This window comes from Bactrocera neohumeralis, chromosome 3 (genome assembly GCF_024586455.1).
Source record: "Bactrocera neohumeralis isolate Rockhampton chromosome 3, APGP_CSIRO_Bneo_wtdbg2-racon-allhic-juicebox.fasta_v2, whole genome shotgun sequence".
NCBI classification, from domain to species: domain Eukaryota; kingdom Metazoa; phylum Arthropoda; class Insecta; order Diptera; family Tephritidae; genus Bactrocera; species Bactrocera neohumeralis.
This window is the reverse complement of record NC_065920.1, coordinates 27,267,609-27,284,664: the sequence shown is the minus strand read 5'-3', so window position 1 is coordinate 27,284,664 and position 17,056 is coordinate 27,267,609. Positions and strand designations below refer to the sequence as shown.

At 36.6% G+C, this 17,056-nt stretch overlaps 1 protein-coding gene across 1 annotated transcript in view; it reads right to left on the bottom strand.

Moving 5' to 3' along the window:
* The window catches only part of LOC126753287 (estradiol 17-beta-dehydrogenase 11), a 43,181-nt gene extending 26,878 nt beyond the window's left edge, over positions 1 to 16,303 (bottom strand). Inside the window, exons 1-2 of the mRNA XM_050464615.1 lie at positions 16,182 to 16,303; positions 8,853 to 9,200 (exon numbers count right to left, since the gene is read on the bottom strand). Of these exons, the coding sequence (XP_050320572.1) occupies positions 8,853 to 9,035 (183 nt within the window). The 5' untranslated portion in view covers positions 9,036 to 9,200; positions 16,182 to 16,303. The remainder of the gene's footprint in view (positions 1 to 8,852; positions 9,201 to 16,181) is intronic.
* Between the last annotated feature and the right edge of the window lie 753 nt (positions 16,304 to 17,056).

The window sequence follows — 17,056 nt, the reverse complement described above, 5'->3', positions numbered from 1 at the left end:
GGCAATTTGCTTTTATTGAATGCTGAAAAGTTGAAAATTACATAATTGTTTGATAATAAGCATATATGCATTAGGACGGGTCGATTTATACGGAGCCAGAAATAAGGAAAATCGCGTATGAGCGAAATGTTCTATGGAATATTCTGAACAACTTTCACTAAGAGCCTACGCTTCGACCTTTACCTTTAATCGCGTTTGAGTGAAATGTTCTGCGGATCCTATTGAACAACTTTTTCTAAGAGACTAGGGGTCTGCCAACTTCGAGCCAGCGATTTTTAAGGCAAAGTTTTTTGGGTTTATAAAAATTTGTTCGACAGTTTTGAGTTATAAGAATGAAATTTAAAACGTAACTGCTGGAATCGCCCAGATCGGACAACTATATTGTACAACAAATATCCCATAAAATTGCTTATTCAGAATTTTTATACATCGCCTTAGAAGAAGGTAGGCCGTCAACCTTTTCTAGGCACACCTTCAAAGGTTTTTCTGTATTGCTATCGAATATGGTAAAATAGTTTTTCTTAGTTGAATTCTTCCTGAACTATTATTGTCCAACGCGACAGTGCAATCTCCGAAGAAAATGTTTAGTTCGGACGACTATTACATATAGTTGCCATACTAACTGATCGATCCAAAGTGAGCTCTTATATGGAAAACTTTTTTATTTGACGAGTTATTTTCTCAAAACTTAGCATCGAAAATTTTTGAAAACAATGCCATAATATCCATCGATATTTTTCAGATCGGACTACTATAGCATATAGCCCTCGTATAAATTGACCGATCAAAATAAAGTTCTTGCATGGAAAACTTTTTTATTTGATAAAATATCTTCTCGAAATTTGGCATGAATGTTGCCCTAGGTAACACTAAAATATCCGAGCAATTTTTCGCAGATCGGAGCACTATAGCATATTGCTGCCATACCAAGTGCTTAATCAAAATCACGTTCTAGTCTTGTAAGCTTATTTTTTGAAGAGCTATCTAAGCGAAAATCAGGAAATATTACTATTTGAAGCACCGCTACAATTTCCGTTGAAAATATTTAGATCGGATCACTATATCATATAGCTGCCATACTAACTGATCGATCCAAATTCAACTCTTATATGGAAAACTTTTTTATTTGACGAGTTATTTTCTCAAAATTTGGCATAGAAAATTTTCGAAAACAATGCCACAATATCCATCGATATTTTTCAGATCGGTCTACTATAACATATAGCTGTCATACAAACTGATCAATCAAAACCAAGCTAAAAAGCTATTTATAGCCTTTTATGTTACAAGCGATCAACATCAAGTTCTGGTATGCAAACATTTTTGTTTTTGTAGGGTATGCTAGCTTCGCTGCAAACGCTGTTAACGTTTTTTTGTCAAATAAAATTTTCCCTAACTTCATACTTTTTAAGCGCATAAATAGAATATTCTCTAATTATGAGTATTAATGAATATTTTTAATTCCAAAAAAAATTTAAATAAAAATAATTGAAATAAATTAGCAGTAGCAACACATACAAGAACAAGAAGTAGGAAATAATCAATATTGATTTTCCTTTCAATTGATTTTCATTGTGTTCATGTACTTATTGTTCACTTGTTTGAATTGTCTCTTTGCACATTACTTTATAAATTATGCTTCTTTGATAGCATTTTGCTCTAATGCTAACACAAATGTGTAGAAAGAAGTGAACGTCAGTATGATTCTTAAATTTCGTACGGTAATAATTGCCGCCCGAAGCATTTGAGTGTGGAGACAAAAGACTTAAGCAACGAACTCGTTGGGCAACAATGCCTTCCGCATATGCGCTGCTATTTCCGTAGCGCTATGGAAAAGTACTAAGTAGTAGATGAGTTTGAATGGCATTTGGGTTGAAGTTAACAAATGTTATTATGTAAATTTCTTAGGAAAATTTTAATTTATGTAATTTTGTGTATGGAAATTATTTAATTCATGTATGGAAAATATTACCAAGGTAATAATAGAAGTATGCAAGTAGAATTTCTCATATTTTAGGCGTTTATTTTATTTTGTTTTTTATTTTATAAACGAAATTCAAAAAATAGCAAAATAGAAGCACACTACACAATACAACATATAATTGGAGAACTTTGTTGCATTAACGATATTGTTCATTTTGGGAGTTTTAATTAAATTAAGGAAAATGTATACGTGACGTGGTTGGCTTTTATTTTTTATACCCAACGCTGGATATATTAAATATATATTATATAATATACTAACATGAAGCATGACATACATGATCAGCATGACGAGCTTAGATATCCTTATCAAATTTCACACATATTCTTTTTAGACATATCGATTTAGCACATTTTCGTTTGTCAGAAACATTTAGTCCATCTGCCGGTATTAAGCCAACTAATCCGTTAGTTTTTGAGATATCCATATCGAATTTCACACATATTCTTTTATCACCAAGAAGACGCTTACTTGTCAGAAACATCGTTATGGGATCACTATAGCATATAGCTGTCATACAAACTGAACACTCAAAATCAAGTTTTTGTATGAAAAATTTTTTATTTGATAAAATATCTTTATGAAATTTTGCATGAATTGCTTTCTGAGTCAACGCTATAATCTACGCAGAAATGGGTTAGATCTGATTACTATAGCATATAGCTGTCATACAAACTGAACACTCAAAATTAAGTTTTTGTAGGAAAACTTGTTTATTTGTTAAGATATCTTGATGCAAATTGGTACGAATTATTTCCTGAGTCAATGCTATATCCTTGCAAGAAATTGTTTGGATCGGACTACTATAGCATATAGCTGTCATACAAGCCAATTGTTCAAAATCCAGTTCTTGTATGGAAGATTTTTTTATGCGACAATATATCTTCACGAAGTTTGGCATGACTTGTTGTCCAAAACAACTCTACAATCTCTGAAGAAACTATTTAGATCGGACTTTTATAACGGATAGCTACCATACAATTTGAACGATAAAACACAGCAACCGCCAAAGCGCCACTCATCATATCTTTGTTGTTGTTGTATTAGGAGCAGAAAATATTTCATATTTCGGTTATGCAGAAGACTAAAAACCTGCATGAGAGTGATAACATATCCACTTATGCATCAGGCATCAAACGCTCTTTAAGTCTGTGTGTGCTTGCCCTTTGCACAAATTCCGCTTTGTGTATATAATTCGCACCAAAATATTCGAGTGATCGAAAAGTAACAATAAACGAAACCAGCACCAACACAAACTTTCAAACAAAAACAATTAATACATTTTTAATTTGCTTTGCGCACAATTTCAATGAATTTGCATAGAAAACGCCAGCATCTTTGCAATTTCGGCTCGGACGAAGCACAGCGCACATGGCGAGCCAAATTTATGCAACGCGTTTCTTCGCACTCTTCATAACTACAAATTTGTTGCTGTTGCCTATTGGCATATATTACGCACATGCTCCGTTGGTATTTCCCTTTTCATTGCGCATTTCTAAGCAATTCGCTATTGTCTCACATCCGTCAACCAGTTGCTAGACGCGCTTAGAGATCAGATCTGTGATATATGCATAGCTAAACCGCCATTGTGCTGGTGTCAAGTTGTTGCTGCCGCGTAATGTTACTGTTACAAAAATCAAAAAAAAAAAAATATACAAAAAATAGAAATTAAAAAAAAACACAGCTCACATTTAGATGCGTGTGTTTGTGTATATATATGACAGGCAGCCTTTTAACCGTTACAACACTTTTTACGTTTCGTTAACGAAAGTGACTTTTGATTTACAGCCGAAATAACGTACGTAGTAAATGTGGATTAATGGCGCTTGAAAATTTGAGTAAAGCATTTTTACTGTTTGATTTTTGTGCGCTTTGTTTTTCGCCTTTTTTTCTTGTACTCTCACTTTTGTGTCTTTAATTATTAAGTTAGTTGTGTTGCTGTGAACTTGAGAAGGTCTTAAAAGGCATATCACACAGTTGCTTTTGTACTCAATGATGGCTTACATGGACACTTATGTACATTGAAGTGGCAGCATACATGGCAAGGGCGCGAGCTCTTAAGTGCTTTTGTGCGCTATAAAATTTCAATATCAAAGCAGAGTAGCAAGAGGCCCAAAGTATATGATGTGTGTGTGAAAACCAACTGGCGAGTCGTGGAGTCTAAAGTCAAAATTCTAAATTGGTGCATGTGTGTACTTCCGAAGTGGTCGGAACAACAGCTGATTTTGGACGACCTTCATGAAGTGCGTCTTGAAGTGAACTGCGACCTCGATTGCATTCAACATACCATTGATGAACACTGGTATTTGATGAAGCTACATAGTAGAGAAATTAATGAAAATCATCACTGCACTGTTGCTGAGTTAATCCACGCCGAAAATTGTAAAAAATAGTAGCGCGAAAATTTTATCGATTTAATTTTAATTTTTGTCTGAGTTAATCCACGCCGAAAATTGTAAAAAATAGTAGCGCGAAAATTTTATCGATTTAATTTTAATTTTTGGTCGAGTTGAATATTTTCAGTTACTGTAAACAACACAAATGGTACTGAAATAGCTATTGCTGAGTTAAGCCACGTAGAAAATTGTAAAAAATATTTTTTTTTTATTTAATTTCACTTTTTGGTTGAGATGAATATTTTAAATTACTGTAAAAAACACAAATAGTACTAAATAGCTATTGCTGAGTTAAGCCACGTAGAAAATTGTAAAAAATAATCGCCAGAAAATGTTGTGGGCTTAATTTCATTTTTTGGTTGGAATGAATATTTTAAGTTACTGTAAACAACACAAGCAGCGTTGAAATAAGTTGCTGGGTTAGTCCTTCTCAAAAACTGTAAAAAATAATAGTGCAAAGATTTCGTCGGTTTAATTTAAATTTTTGGCCCATTTGAATATTTTAAGTTACTGTAAACAATGCAAATAGCACTTTAATGTCTGTTGCTGAGTTAATCCACGCCGAAAAGTGTAAAAAGTAATAGCGTGAAAATTTTCGTCGATTTAATTTCACTTTTTGGCCGAGTTGAATATTTTAAGTTACTGTAAATAAACAAACAACGCTGTAATGGCTGTTGCTGAATTAATCCACTTCAAAAATTGTGGCGCGAGAATTGGGTCTGTTTAATTTAAATTTTTGGTCGAGTTGAATATTTTAAGTTACTGTAAACAAAACAAATAGCGCTGAAATCGCTGTTGCTGAGTTATTCTACGTCGAAAATTGTAAAAAAATAATCACGCGAAAATTTCGTCGATTTAATTTCACTTTTTGGTCGAGTTGAATATTTTAAGTTACTGTAAATAACACAAATTACGTTCGTACGCAAAAGCGTACTGAGTATGTGTAACAACAAATAAGTCAAAACTTTATGATAAAGTGCTGAGTTACCAGCCTAAAACGCTAGAATTGCCAAATCCCGCAAAACATAAGACAACCCTCGTATATACCAGAAATATGAAAATATGTTTAAAAGCGCTGCCATTTTCTCTTCCTACTTTGTATAATAAAATTTGTTGCCTTACTATGCGATTATTTACTTTAGAATATTATTTTGGCATTAAAAGCGCAGAAAATAAATATTCTGACAGCTAATTTCTTGCCTTGCAAGGGTTTACACGCGGAATATTTGAAAGGGGTTTGATGACTAAATACATATGTATATTTATTTATGCTATATGTATATTACTACACTCTCAAAAAAGCATTTGTTGACGCTTATGCAGCTGAAAGTGAGCTTAGTAGGCAGCCAGCAGCGTTAACCTTCACACTTAATTAGCTGATTTTGTTTTATGATTTACAAACTAAGCGCTAGTAGTAAATTGTTTATGGCTTTAGCTTCTTTTTATCACTTTTTAGCGCATCAAGCATACAACTTTTGATTGCACAACTGCAGTTTACTTAGGTGGCATGCATATTTTTACAGGTGAGTGCGGAATTTGTTTGGTCTGCGTCGTGTGCGTCTAACTGCAGTGCAGCGTAGTTAAACGCTGTTCATTAGCAGCGGAGTGCAGAGCTAAATTGTTGCTAATTAGGTTGTGAAATGTCATTGTTTTGTTAATTAATAGCAAAAAATGAGAATAGTTGTTGACCTAAGGTAAATATGTAAAATTGTTTATGATTACTCATACGCTCCGTTAAACATTAGCTTCGGACGTTTGAAGTGCGTGTCGCTGTATAAAAATGTTATTAATACATTTGAGCGTTTCAGTGGTCAACTGCGGATGCATTATCGCAGATTAGAAAGGTACACAGCTACTCGCATTCGCATACTAATCTCTGCGAAAATTCTTGAAATTATCTTGTCAAATAAAAGAGTTTTTCTTAAAAGAATTTGAAATTGTTCGTTCTATTTGTATGGCAGCTATATGCTATAGTGGTCCGATCTGAACAACTTATTCGAAGATTACATCACTATTTTGCGAATTCTGTGAAATTATCTTGTTAAATAAAAAAGTTTTTCCCACAAGAACTTGATTCTGATCATTCAGTTTGAATGACAGTGGTCCGATATCGGCGTCAAATTAGAAATTTTTTGGCGTGAAAAAGACGTATGCACAATTTCAGAACGATATCTCAAAAACCGAGGAAATATTTTTCGTGTAAGTAGAAAGATGGACGGATAGGCTAAATCGACTTAGCTCATTACGCTGATCACATACCACTGTGGGCAAAAAATAGCAAGACATTTTAATTTAAATTTCATCGTAATATTTTTTTCTAGGTTGGTATGACTGTCAGTGACCTATGTGCCAAATGTCACATAAAAATAAGAGACTCGAGAACGCGTTGACGACAAACCTCGTTCAGGACTATCAACAACATCAACTGATAACTAAAATGTCAATAAAATAAAGGAACTGGTGCATGAGAATCGACGATTAATATACAGCGAACTTACTCGCATCGTTGGAATATCATAGAGACCTGTGAGAACCATTTTGAAAGATCATTTGAGGCTAAGAAAAGCAAAAATTAATAATAATAACTACATTTTTGGAAAAACAGCGTCTCATTAACGTCTGTGAAACAATGCTTTCCAACTATCAGGAGTTATGAAACGTGTAATTACTGGCGACGAGTCTTGATATATATGCTTACGACCCAGAAACCGATGATTAATCTGCCGAATATCATGTCAAAGGTGAGCCACAGTGGAAAAAAACACGTCAAAGCAGATCAAAAACCAAAGTCATGTTGCAGTATTCTTTGATTATCGAGGTGTGAGGCACACCGAATTCCTTTCAACCGGCCAAACTGAGTGTTATGCATCGTTTGCGTGAAGCTTTTAATAAAAGAAAGCCGGAATTATGCGCCGACAACCGTTTTGAGTCAATTGATGCCATGAAACCTGAATTGCTACGCGCTTTGAAGGCTATTCCAGAAATTGACTTTAACAACTGTTTCGAGTATTGGAAAAAACGATGGCACAAGTGTACCGGGACCAAGTTGGATTACTTTGAGAGGGACGACATAGAGTTTGAAGAATAAATTAAGAATTTTAAAATTATGTATAAAAACTTGCCAATTTGTACTCATAGCAGTATACCAATAATTTATAAGGTCGCCGACGCTTCCTTCTGAGTACTACAAACTTCGTGTCAAACTTAATTAGACCTATATTGCATATCCCAGATTTACTTTATTTAAGTATTGCTTGCATATTCTTTTGTGTTGGTTTATTTTAAGGCTTAATTATTTTTCTTTACCGAAAAAAAATATATATTATAGAGACAGGGGTTCTGGGAGACCAATTTCAATGATTTTCTAGAACCTTTGTGAAAAGAATATGCAACCTAAGTCCGAATTTAAATTTTTCTGAAAATATTTTTCGCCATTATATGTATCACATAATTAATTTTACTGGTTTGATTTCATCTTTTCTTTGCAAAACATACCAAAAAATTTGTAAAAAAGACCAATGAAATCCGTTAAGATGAGTACAGTAAGCAGAGAACTAGTAAATAGACAGTATGAGTATCCACTCTTTTTATTATATGTGACCTGATCTACTAAAAGGGAGCTAACATGCGAAAACTAGTTTTCTGGGAAAAGCTGTTAAAAATAATCGTCAGTTTCTCGTTATCTCATTAATTGTTCTCCTTTTTTTTGACACCTAAGCCCCCTTTCCGTAGACCAGTTCTAAGCTGACACGCCGAATTTTAAATCATTTTTTTTTAATTTCGTACAAGCTTTTACTTTTGTTATATTTAATTATTATTATATTTTTTTATTAAATTTTTTTTATCAGTGGATGTTCCTTAGAGGGGTTTGGGTAATTGACGCCTCTTACCACCAAAATCGGAGATTTTAATTCTTATTCGAAATAATATGTTGGAAAACACCATTTATTATCATCAGTGGCGGCTCCATAGGGGGGTTTTGGTGGTCAATTACCCCTCTTACCACCAAATCGGAGATTTTAATTTACATTCAGAAGAATTTACGATGTTACACAAATATTAAAAATATGTTGGAAAACAACGGCGCACCCCTCTCAGAAAAAATCCAGATTTGCTGCTGTTTACTTTTTATATTTTAGCTCTCAGGATTCATAGCTTATCACTTATAATTAAATTTCGAAAAGTCTGAAGGATAATATAGAAAAGTGAATGAAAGTCTTTGGATCATAGTGTTTTCTACTTAAATATTAGTCAACACCTTGTAACTGCCAGCTAATCTTAGTCCAAAATTTCAGCTTAAATAGTTCCCTAGGTATATATGATTAATATTTTCCCACCGATCGCACTTGATTTTTTGCCAAATTAACGATTCATTTAAAGAAGTACTCATTTTTACTCTTAGGAGTATATCAATACTTTATAGGATCTCCTTTTCTATCTGGGTATAATGTCTACATCAGCTTGTAACTCACCTGGATAATATAGCCGATTGAGCATATAATGAACCATAGGAAGTCCCATATGGCATCCGCCCAGCTCCAAACGTTGCTGAGAAAGGACACCGGCGGCGCGCTCGCAGTTGCCAATTGTCCGTTGGGCACATGGCCATTGGCGCCGCTGCCACTGGCTTTCGAAGTGTTGTTATTATTCACCATTTTCACAGTTATTTTAATTTTAATTTTAATAACACAAACTTTTATTTCGTTGAGATTACAAAAATTAGGTTCATTCGTTTATTTGAGTTTTCGCTTTGGAATTATCAATTAGTTCTTATTGCAAGCGAACTGCAAGGAAAACACCTTGCCAGATCACATGAAATTCTGCAATATACACTAAAATGTAAGGAAACCCACTTGCACTAAACACAGAATACCAAGCAAAACAGCAAAAAAAGAAGTAGTTAATCTTGTTTAGACCGACTGCGACTTGTAAGTTTCGCAAGGAGTTTTGAAAACGCGCAGCAGAAAAAAATCACAACAAACCCAAGTGATGGCGAAAAAGAACTGTTCGCTTGTGCGTAAGTGTATGTGTGTGTGTGTGGATATTTATCAATTATTTTCCTGGCTAGCAGGCTTTGCACGTAGGAGCTTGGAGCTTGAGTTTGGTAAAAAATATTCGTTATGCCGCGCTACACGTCCGCTCTGCTGAGCGTAAGAAACTTGAGTGTTCGCTAAATCGCTTCGAGTGTCGCTTGACTTCTCCGCTCGACTCACAGCGCGCAGCTCACTTTTGTGTGGCTTTCGATTTTCTCGACCGCAACAACAACAAGAGCGCACAATAAATGATAGCCAACAAAAAACATAGTTGTAGCACGCTGGCGGGCGCTGTCTGCAAGCGTCTGCGCGCGGCCAAAGCTTAGCTCCGGCGCTCAGCAGCTTAGGTGCAGCGGCAGGCTAACGCTGTAGCTTGAGCGGGCAGTGGCGCTGCAGCCCTAATTAAAATCGTACGTCACACAGCTGTTGTGCTTCTTTATAGCATTCCGCTCACACCAGCCCCTCCTTCGGCTTCCTCTTCTTTTTGTGTTTCGCACGCTTGACTTCACTTTGCATTACAGTTTTCGTATTGAAGCCAAGCATGCTGTCGGTTTTGTTGCTTTTCTTTGTGCTTTTGTTGGTTTTTTTGTCTTCAACTTCTTTATCTAAGTTTTGCTTTTCTGTTTTTCTTCGGCACTGTTCGGCACAGCTGATCGTTTTGTGTTGCGTTGGCTTTGCGCGCCAAAATGCTTGCAAACGTTTGGCGGTGGCCCGCGTAGTGGCTTTCCTGACGAAGAGACCTTCAAGGTTGGTTATTTTGTATTCCCTTTTCCTTTCATTTCTTCGGCGGGGTATCTTTTTGAAACTTGAGAGCGTGTGCATTTCGTTTTCGTTTTCATTTCTTGTAACTGTTTCCTCATATTTACCATTCTGCTGTTTTGTTTTGAAGCGCTAATTGGTCTTCTTTGTCTTTATTATAATTTGTTCCGTCAGGTAAATTGTTTCCCATTCTAGTTCCGAAAGTGGGAGGTGCGAGCTTAGCTTAGTACTTTTTTCTTTTTAATAAACGTTTATTTGCTAATTTATTATTTATTTATTTTTGGAGCGTTTTGTGGCAATTAATCTGAAGGAAGTATTTTAGAAATATTTATGCATATGTAGTTACTTAATTTCTTTTTAATATTAATGTCTTCGCATTTCCTTTCGATTAGTCAGGGACGCAACTAGTCCCTCATCCCTTTTGAGATATCGATCTGAAATTTTGCACATAATCATTTTTCCCAAGAGTCTGCTTATTTGTTGGAACCACGCCCATTGGATCACTATAGCATATAGCTGCCATACAAACTCATAGACCCTTTTTTATGCTAGAAAAATTGCAGCTGGGAAGAGTATTATAGCAAACATTTTTCTTGTTTTTATTTTAAGATTAAATTTATTTTAATATTCTACATATTCTTTCCGAATCTCCTGAAATTGGTTCGGAGCAAAAAATATCTGATACGAATATTTGTAAATATTCCGCGTAAAACTTTTACATCGGATGATAAAGATTGAAAAAGATTTCCGCTTTGCATTACCTTTCTTACAAGAAGCACTCGATCACTCTCAGCTTGCGGCATGGGATCAGAGTTCAAATCCTATGCTGGGTTTGACGTGGGTATCTATTTTTGACGTTATATTCTCAAGGTGTATAAGATTACATTTGATCAAAGCAATGCTCTGATCAGCGCCCCAAATAATGCAAGCATTACTCCGTACCAATTGGTCAGGCAAAATGAACATCTTATTCCACCTTAGTAGAGTTCGAGGCTCATCTTAAACTTCTGCGTACTTTTGGTCCAGCAGCCGGTTACAATGCGATTCCACATTGAACCGAAACAAGGTCAGTTTCCAGGCATTGGGGTTTAAACCTCAATTACCATGAATCTTCACGAAGGGCTGACCGCAATGAACAGATTTGAATGAATTCTAAGGGCTTACTGATCGCCGTTGTTCTATAATTAAGTTTCCGGTTGGACCTTCTGGCAGAAGCTTCCAGTTGAGCACCCATTCAACTCATGACTAGTGACATTTCAACATACAACGTCCGTTGTGTTTAACGTTGATCAGCGCCCTGAAAATACTAGGCATTTTCAGTACCAATTGGTAGTGAGGAATGGACACACTAAATAACTTGGTAGGGTTTGGGCCCATTTAAAATGGGTCGCCTCCTAAACAATTCGCGTGCAACAACTCTTACTGTTCGGCATTCCGACTAGTGGAAATCACATCATCCATTCTCGTACCACCCAGATCCCTAATGTCCGAGTACATTGCTCAAAATTTAAAGAGTAAGTGACCTACCCATGCAGAGAGTCCATCATGATATTCCAAATAATATGGGCCAAAGATGGAATCTTGCGAGCGGTCACGAACCACTCCAATCTCCAAACTCCCATTTATGCCGACTAGAGAGGCCTTTATATCCGAAAAGCAGCTCTGCCAAAGACTAATTTCCGAACAGCTAAGCTCCTCCAGTCGTTGCATGACTCGACCATAACTTAGGTAGTCAAACGCCCTCTTGACATTTACCCCAACAACATTCTATACTGCGTCCTTTCCTGAACCCATACTGTCTATACCCCATGCTAGCTTCTGAAGCCGTTTCATCATAACTCTTTCCAGCACTTTTCCAAGTACAGGAAGGAGACTGATACTTCTATATGAACAAGGATCGCTCCTGAACTTATTAGGAGACTTCAGGAAAGAAGCAACTCTAGCACTTTTCCACTCGCGTGGAAAGTATCCCTCCCAGACTCCACTGCCATCAATGGCCTCCAGGTATTCCGGAATGAACTTTCACAAGCTCCCAGACTTCATTGCCATAAATGGCCTGCAGGTATTCCGGAATGAAGTTTTACAAGCTTTCGCACATCTCTCCGCTCAAACCATCAAGACCTGGTTGACCATTTAGACCTGGCCAATTACAGAATCAATTCAGTTCCTTGCATGGGAGACACCTGTTATCACATCGAAAGCCAGCCAAATGTATAACGTTCCGTAAGGAAGGCGCCGGTATTAATAGAAATGTGTCTGTGTATAATATATATATACAAACATTGTATAAATTAAAAAGCACAAAATAAATTCCAAAAACTAGTTCGTCTCAGCGCTTCTAACTTTGCATATCTGAGGCAGGAGGTCACGAGTAACAACATACAAATACAAATATAATAATATAGAAATAGCATTTCAGGCAACAAAATTTAGAATTTATTAATAAATGAACATAATTATAGGTATAACCGTAAAAAATTCTAATGAATTGTCTGATTTTTAAATTGTTATTATAAAAAAGCTTTAAGTAAATGTGAAGTTGAAGTTTGCGAATTTGTAGTTTTGAATAAGTATTTGACTTGACCTTGAATAAATAAAGGCGAAAACAGGATTTTCTGTATTTTTGCTAACTGGTTAAAATTTTTTTATGCTGAGGTATTTAAAGTTATCGAATATTTATTCTATGGCGTCGTTAAATCAAGTTGGTTTGAATTGACTCAGACTCATGTGAGGGTCACTGCTTTTTTACTCTTGTAACATGTTGCTACAGAGTATAATAGTTTTGTTCACCTAACGGTTGCTTGTATCAACATAAATTAAGCGAGATAGATATGGGGTTATATATTTGTATATATAAATGATCAGGATGACGGGAAAAGTTGAAATCCGGGTGATTGCCTGTCTGTCCATCCGTCCTGTAGCTTGAGTAAAAGTTAAGATATCTTGATGAAACTTGGTACACATTGCATAATTGCTTGAAAACCGATCCACTGGTTGACGTTTTGCAACTTAAGGTATTTCCCTGGCTTTGATTCTTGCAAGTTGCAAGAGTATTAAATGTTCGGTTGCACCTGCACTTAGCCCTTCCTTATATGTTTATACATAATATGCACTTTAATATAGTAAGTTAGATTAAAACCTGAAAAACATTAATGCCTAATTACCATCTCAAAGAATATTTAGTTCAAACACGAGCAATTTTGCAAAAGGTTTCATTTTGACACACCCACGTATCAGCAACGGAGACTAATTCCAGTATAAGTTCCAGTATATAAACAGAGCTGAAGAGAAATTCTACAGTTATTTTATAAAGGTTCGATCAAGACACAGTAGTCTAGTAGTAGCAGACAAGCCCCTCCATCAAAAGATTTTTACGGCATCCTGAAGTGTATGGATTAAGTGCGTTAATAGGACTGTAAAATAATACTAAAATTTTGAGTACTGCTCAAAATGGAAAACGTATCTTCATCATCGACATCCCGAAGCACGAATAATTAGTGATTTCCGGACTATAACAACCGACGCTGCTATAGTAAGAGTTAGACGAAAAACTCGGGCGATTATATCAGCTATCAGTGCCAACAACAGTAGTGGTAAAGAAAGAGGAGAGGCACAAGATATACAAAATGTGCGAGCAGCATCGGTGGCACTCCTCAGCAAAAGGACGGTGAAATCACAGTATGACACCAGACTACCAATCGTGGATAGACAGATGATATGTTTGCTTTGTAAATAGGTGCTTTAGAAGCTACCTCTACAGACTCTGTAATGATATCTGTCCGAACTGTCCGACGTTTACACCGTACAAGGTGCATAGAAAATGCAGAACAGGTATTCAAGTATTGTCCTCGTTTTTTAATTATAAGGGAAAAACTAAAAACTACACTCGTTGGTACTTTTGCAATCGTCGCAAATATGTCAACACACATGTGAGTCAGTCTACTGAGAAATTGAAAACGAAAGGAAAGGTTAACGAAGTGTCACCTTTAGTAATGCCAAACTGAGACTTTTGAACAGATTAGGCGTTTGCCAGACAGCAGTATAGAAGAGACCTAAAATACCTTGTCTTAGGATTCATGTTTGGTTGCCAACTCAACCTTTCTCGCCGAGTGAGATTGAGGAAATCTTTAGATACTGTAACCCCTCACTACCCACGCATGAATGGAGGGTAATAAGGCTGGAGAGAACCGAGGAACCATATCGGCAAGCACGGATTCTGCTAAATGCGGAGTCCGTCGGTGCTCTCACAAAACCAAGGGAGCCATAAGCTATGGGCTTGAAAGGTTGGTCCGTAGGATATTCCCGACGGATGCCAAAGGTGATGCCGCTCACGCTTCAGATGTGGTGGATACGACAGGTGGATATGGTCAAAGCACAATTGAAGACCCGAGCATTTCGGACATAGCGAGTTCTGGGGGGTTCGTCAATTAGGGAGTCCGTCCTCAGCCTCGAACAGCTGTTCCGGGTCGACGTGTTCCAAGATCGAACAGCAGTTAAAACAAGACAGCCGATGGATGAACCGTGGCTCAAACATACTGGATTGAGGACGAATAGTGTGCTCCAAAGATGTTAAAATCAGAATGGCGAAATGAATTAACCTTTTGCCAATTTATTGACGCCTAACTGGAACGCGACGCCGTCTGTTTAAAACAATGTTGAGGAAGACCTTGATTGAATCGTCACGAAGAAAACCTGTATCCTCCTGTGTTCTACAATTAGATAGCCAGGCTTTGCGGGAGCTTGGCCTGCGCTGGGCCACCATCGGTACATGCGCTATAGCAAAATCCTTTTGGCCCGAGCTTGGTCGCAAGAGATCTGGTGACCTCTTTGCCCTCAATAAGGCTAGTCTCTCCTTAGTTTTGGGGCTTTTATCAGGCCATCTCCTTATTGGCGTCCAGGCTTTAAGGCTGGGAATCTTATCAGACGTCATCTTCAGAAGCTGTATGGAAGAAGTTGAGGTGGAAAGAACTCAACACTTCCTTCATGTCCGTCCTAGTGTGGGAGGTCAAGACTGAAACACGTAGGCGCGCATATCATCAGACATCCCACCGAACTGGCGAGCTACTAAGTTTGCTAATTTATAAGTTCGAAAACAGGAGTTTTTCTTTTTATGGTTTCACTAAGGACTACATATAGCAGTCCACGTGCGACCTCTCTAGATCAGCCACATAACCTAACCATGAAGTAATACTCGTATCGAATCCCGTGGTTCCGTGGGAGTTTCATTGGTGGGTTATGTTTAGCACTCCGGCTTTTCGTGCTTCCCTTTACTATAAAAAACAACAAAGGCTTTAACTGGCAAAAATGAAAGTAATAAATTCGAATTTTTTATGTAAGTTTTTAATAATTTCACTTTTTTGCTTGCGTTTTTCGAAAGTGTTACTAACAATTTTTGCGCGAAAATATTCAAATATCCATGCATATGTATTTCGAATCATTATGCATATTTGCTTCTCACTTCACAATCCAGTTATGCAAATCGAATCTACAGCATAAAATGCAAACGCTTTGTGCGCAACAACAGCAGCAACAGCGTGTCAAAACAAACAAGTGGAGGAAAACGGCAAGAAGCTTTAATTAGTTGGCAGAATCCAAAGCGTCGGATTTGTGCGTTTCTGCAGAACGGTGCGCGTGCCGCAGCGAGTTCAAGAAACTCTCTAACCAAAATAAAGGTCAGCAGTTAGTCGTTTGTGGTTTGCAGTTGTTGTTGCATTAATTGCATTAGTTATTTGCCTCATTAAGTGGCTTTTCGTTAGGTTTTGTTTTGATTTTCTTTAATTATCGATTTTTTTGTGTGATTTTGGTCAGCAACTGTTTAGTAGCGGTCTCCATTTTAGTATTTTGTGCTACTAAAAATCATGAAAATAACTGGAAAGAACCAAGTTACAATATGTTCTTGAAGACCGATGAATCACTAGCACTAAAGCACACTTTCTACATTGTTCCATATATTTGAAGGCACGGAGATTTATTTTAAGAATTATTATTGTAAATTCATATGACACTCACTCACACCCCGAACGAACTAAAATTGTCCACCGAATTGCCGATTGTTTTGTTCCGGTTCTTTAATAAATTAATCTGTGGCTCCACGTAGTCTTGTAGTTTACTATGCTCTTCACTTTTAAGCATTTTCTTAGGCACATTAACTCTTACTTGCTAATAATTCATCACACAAAAATCAGTTCCTTCAATTCCTTGCACTAAAAAATGTTTCTCTTCTGGAAAACTGCACTATTTTGACAGCTCATTCAATGGGAATGTCAATTTTAGCGCGTGCGCAGTTGTAATGTTTGTTGTAATTATTGAGTTCAATTTCAGCTAAACTCAACTCAACCAAAAGGGACTTGTGTTATGTAGAGTGGTGAGTTACCACTTGCATGGTAATAAAGGTGGTGAAATTAAATTCTAAAATTTATGCTTACTTTAGCTTTAGTTTTTTAAAGGCATAATAAGCTTTCAGCCAGTTTTTAAAATTCCTCTACATTCCTTCCCTTACTTTTTGAAAGATAAAACACAGAAACTTCAAATTTAGTACGGGAATATTTATCATCATTCGAAAGAACATTCTTTGGCATTTTTTTTTTTTGAAGATTTTATCTTTCAAATGTTGGCCGCGGCTATGTCTCAGATGGTCCATCCGTTGGGTCCAATTTTTGATGACTCGATCGAGCGTTTCGACTGGTAACTGGAAAACTAATTTAGTAAATATTCCATCCAACTCACCTCTACACTAAGCAATTATTTGTAGGTATTCATTCCAAGTATTATTGATATTCACCACCAGCAGGACTAAGAAGGATTTCTTAACGTTCTGCACTACAAAAGCATCACTGTTTGCACTCTCGCCAAGGTTGTGCTTTAATCGTACACTTTTTGGTAGT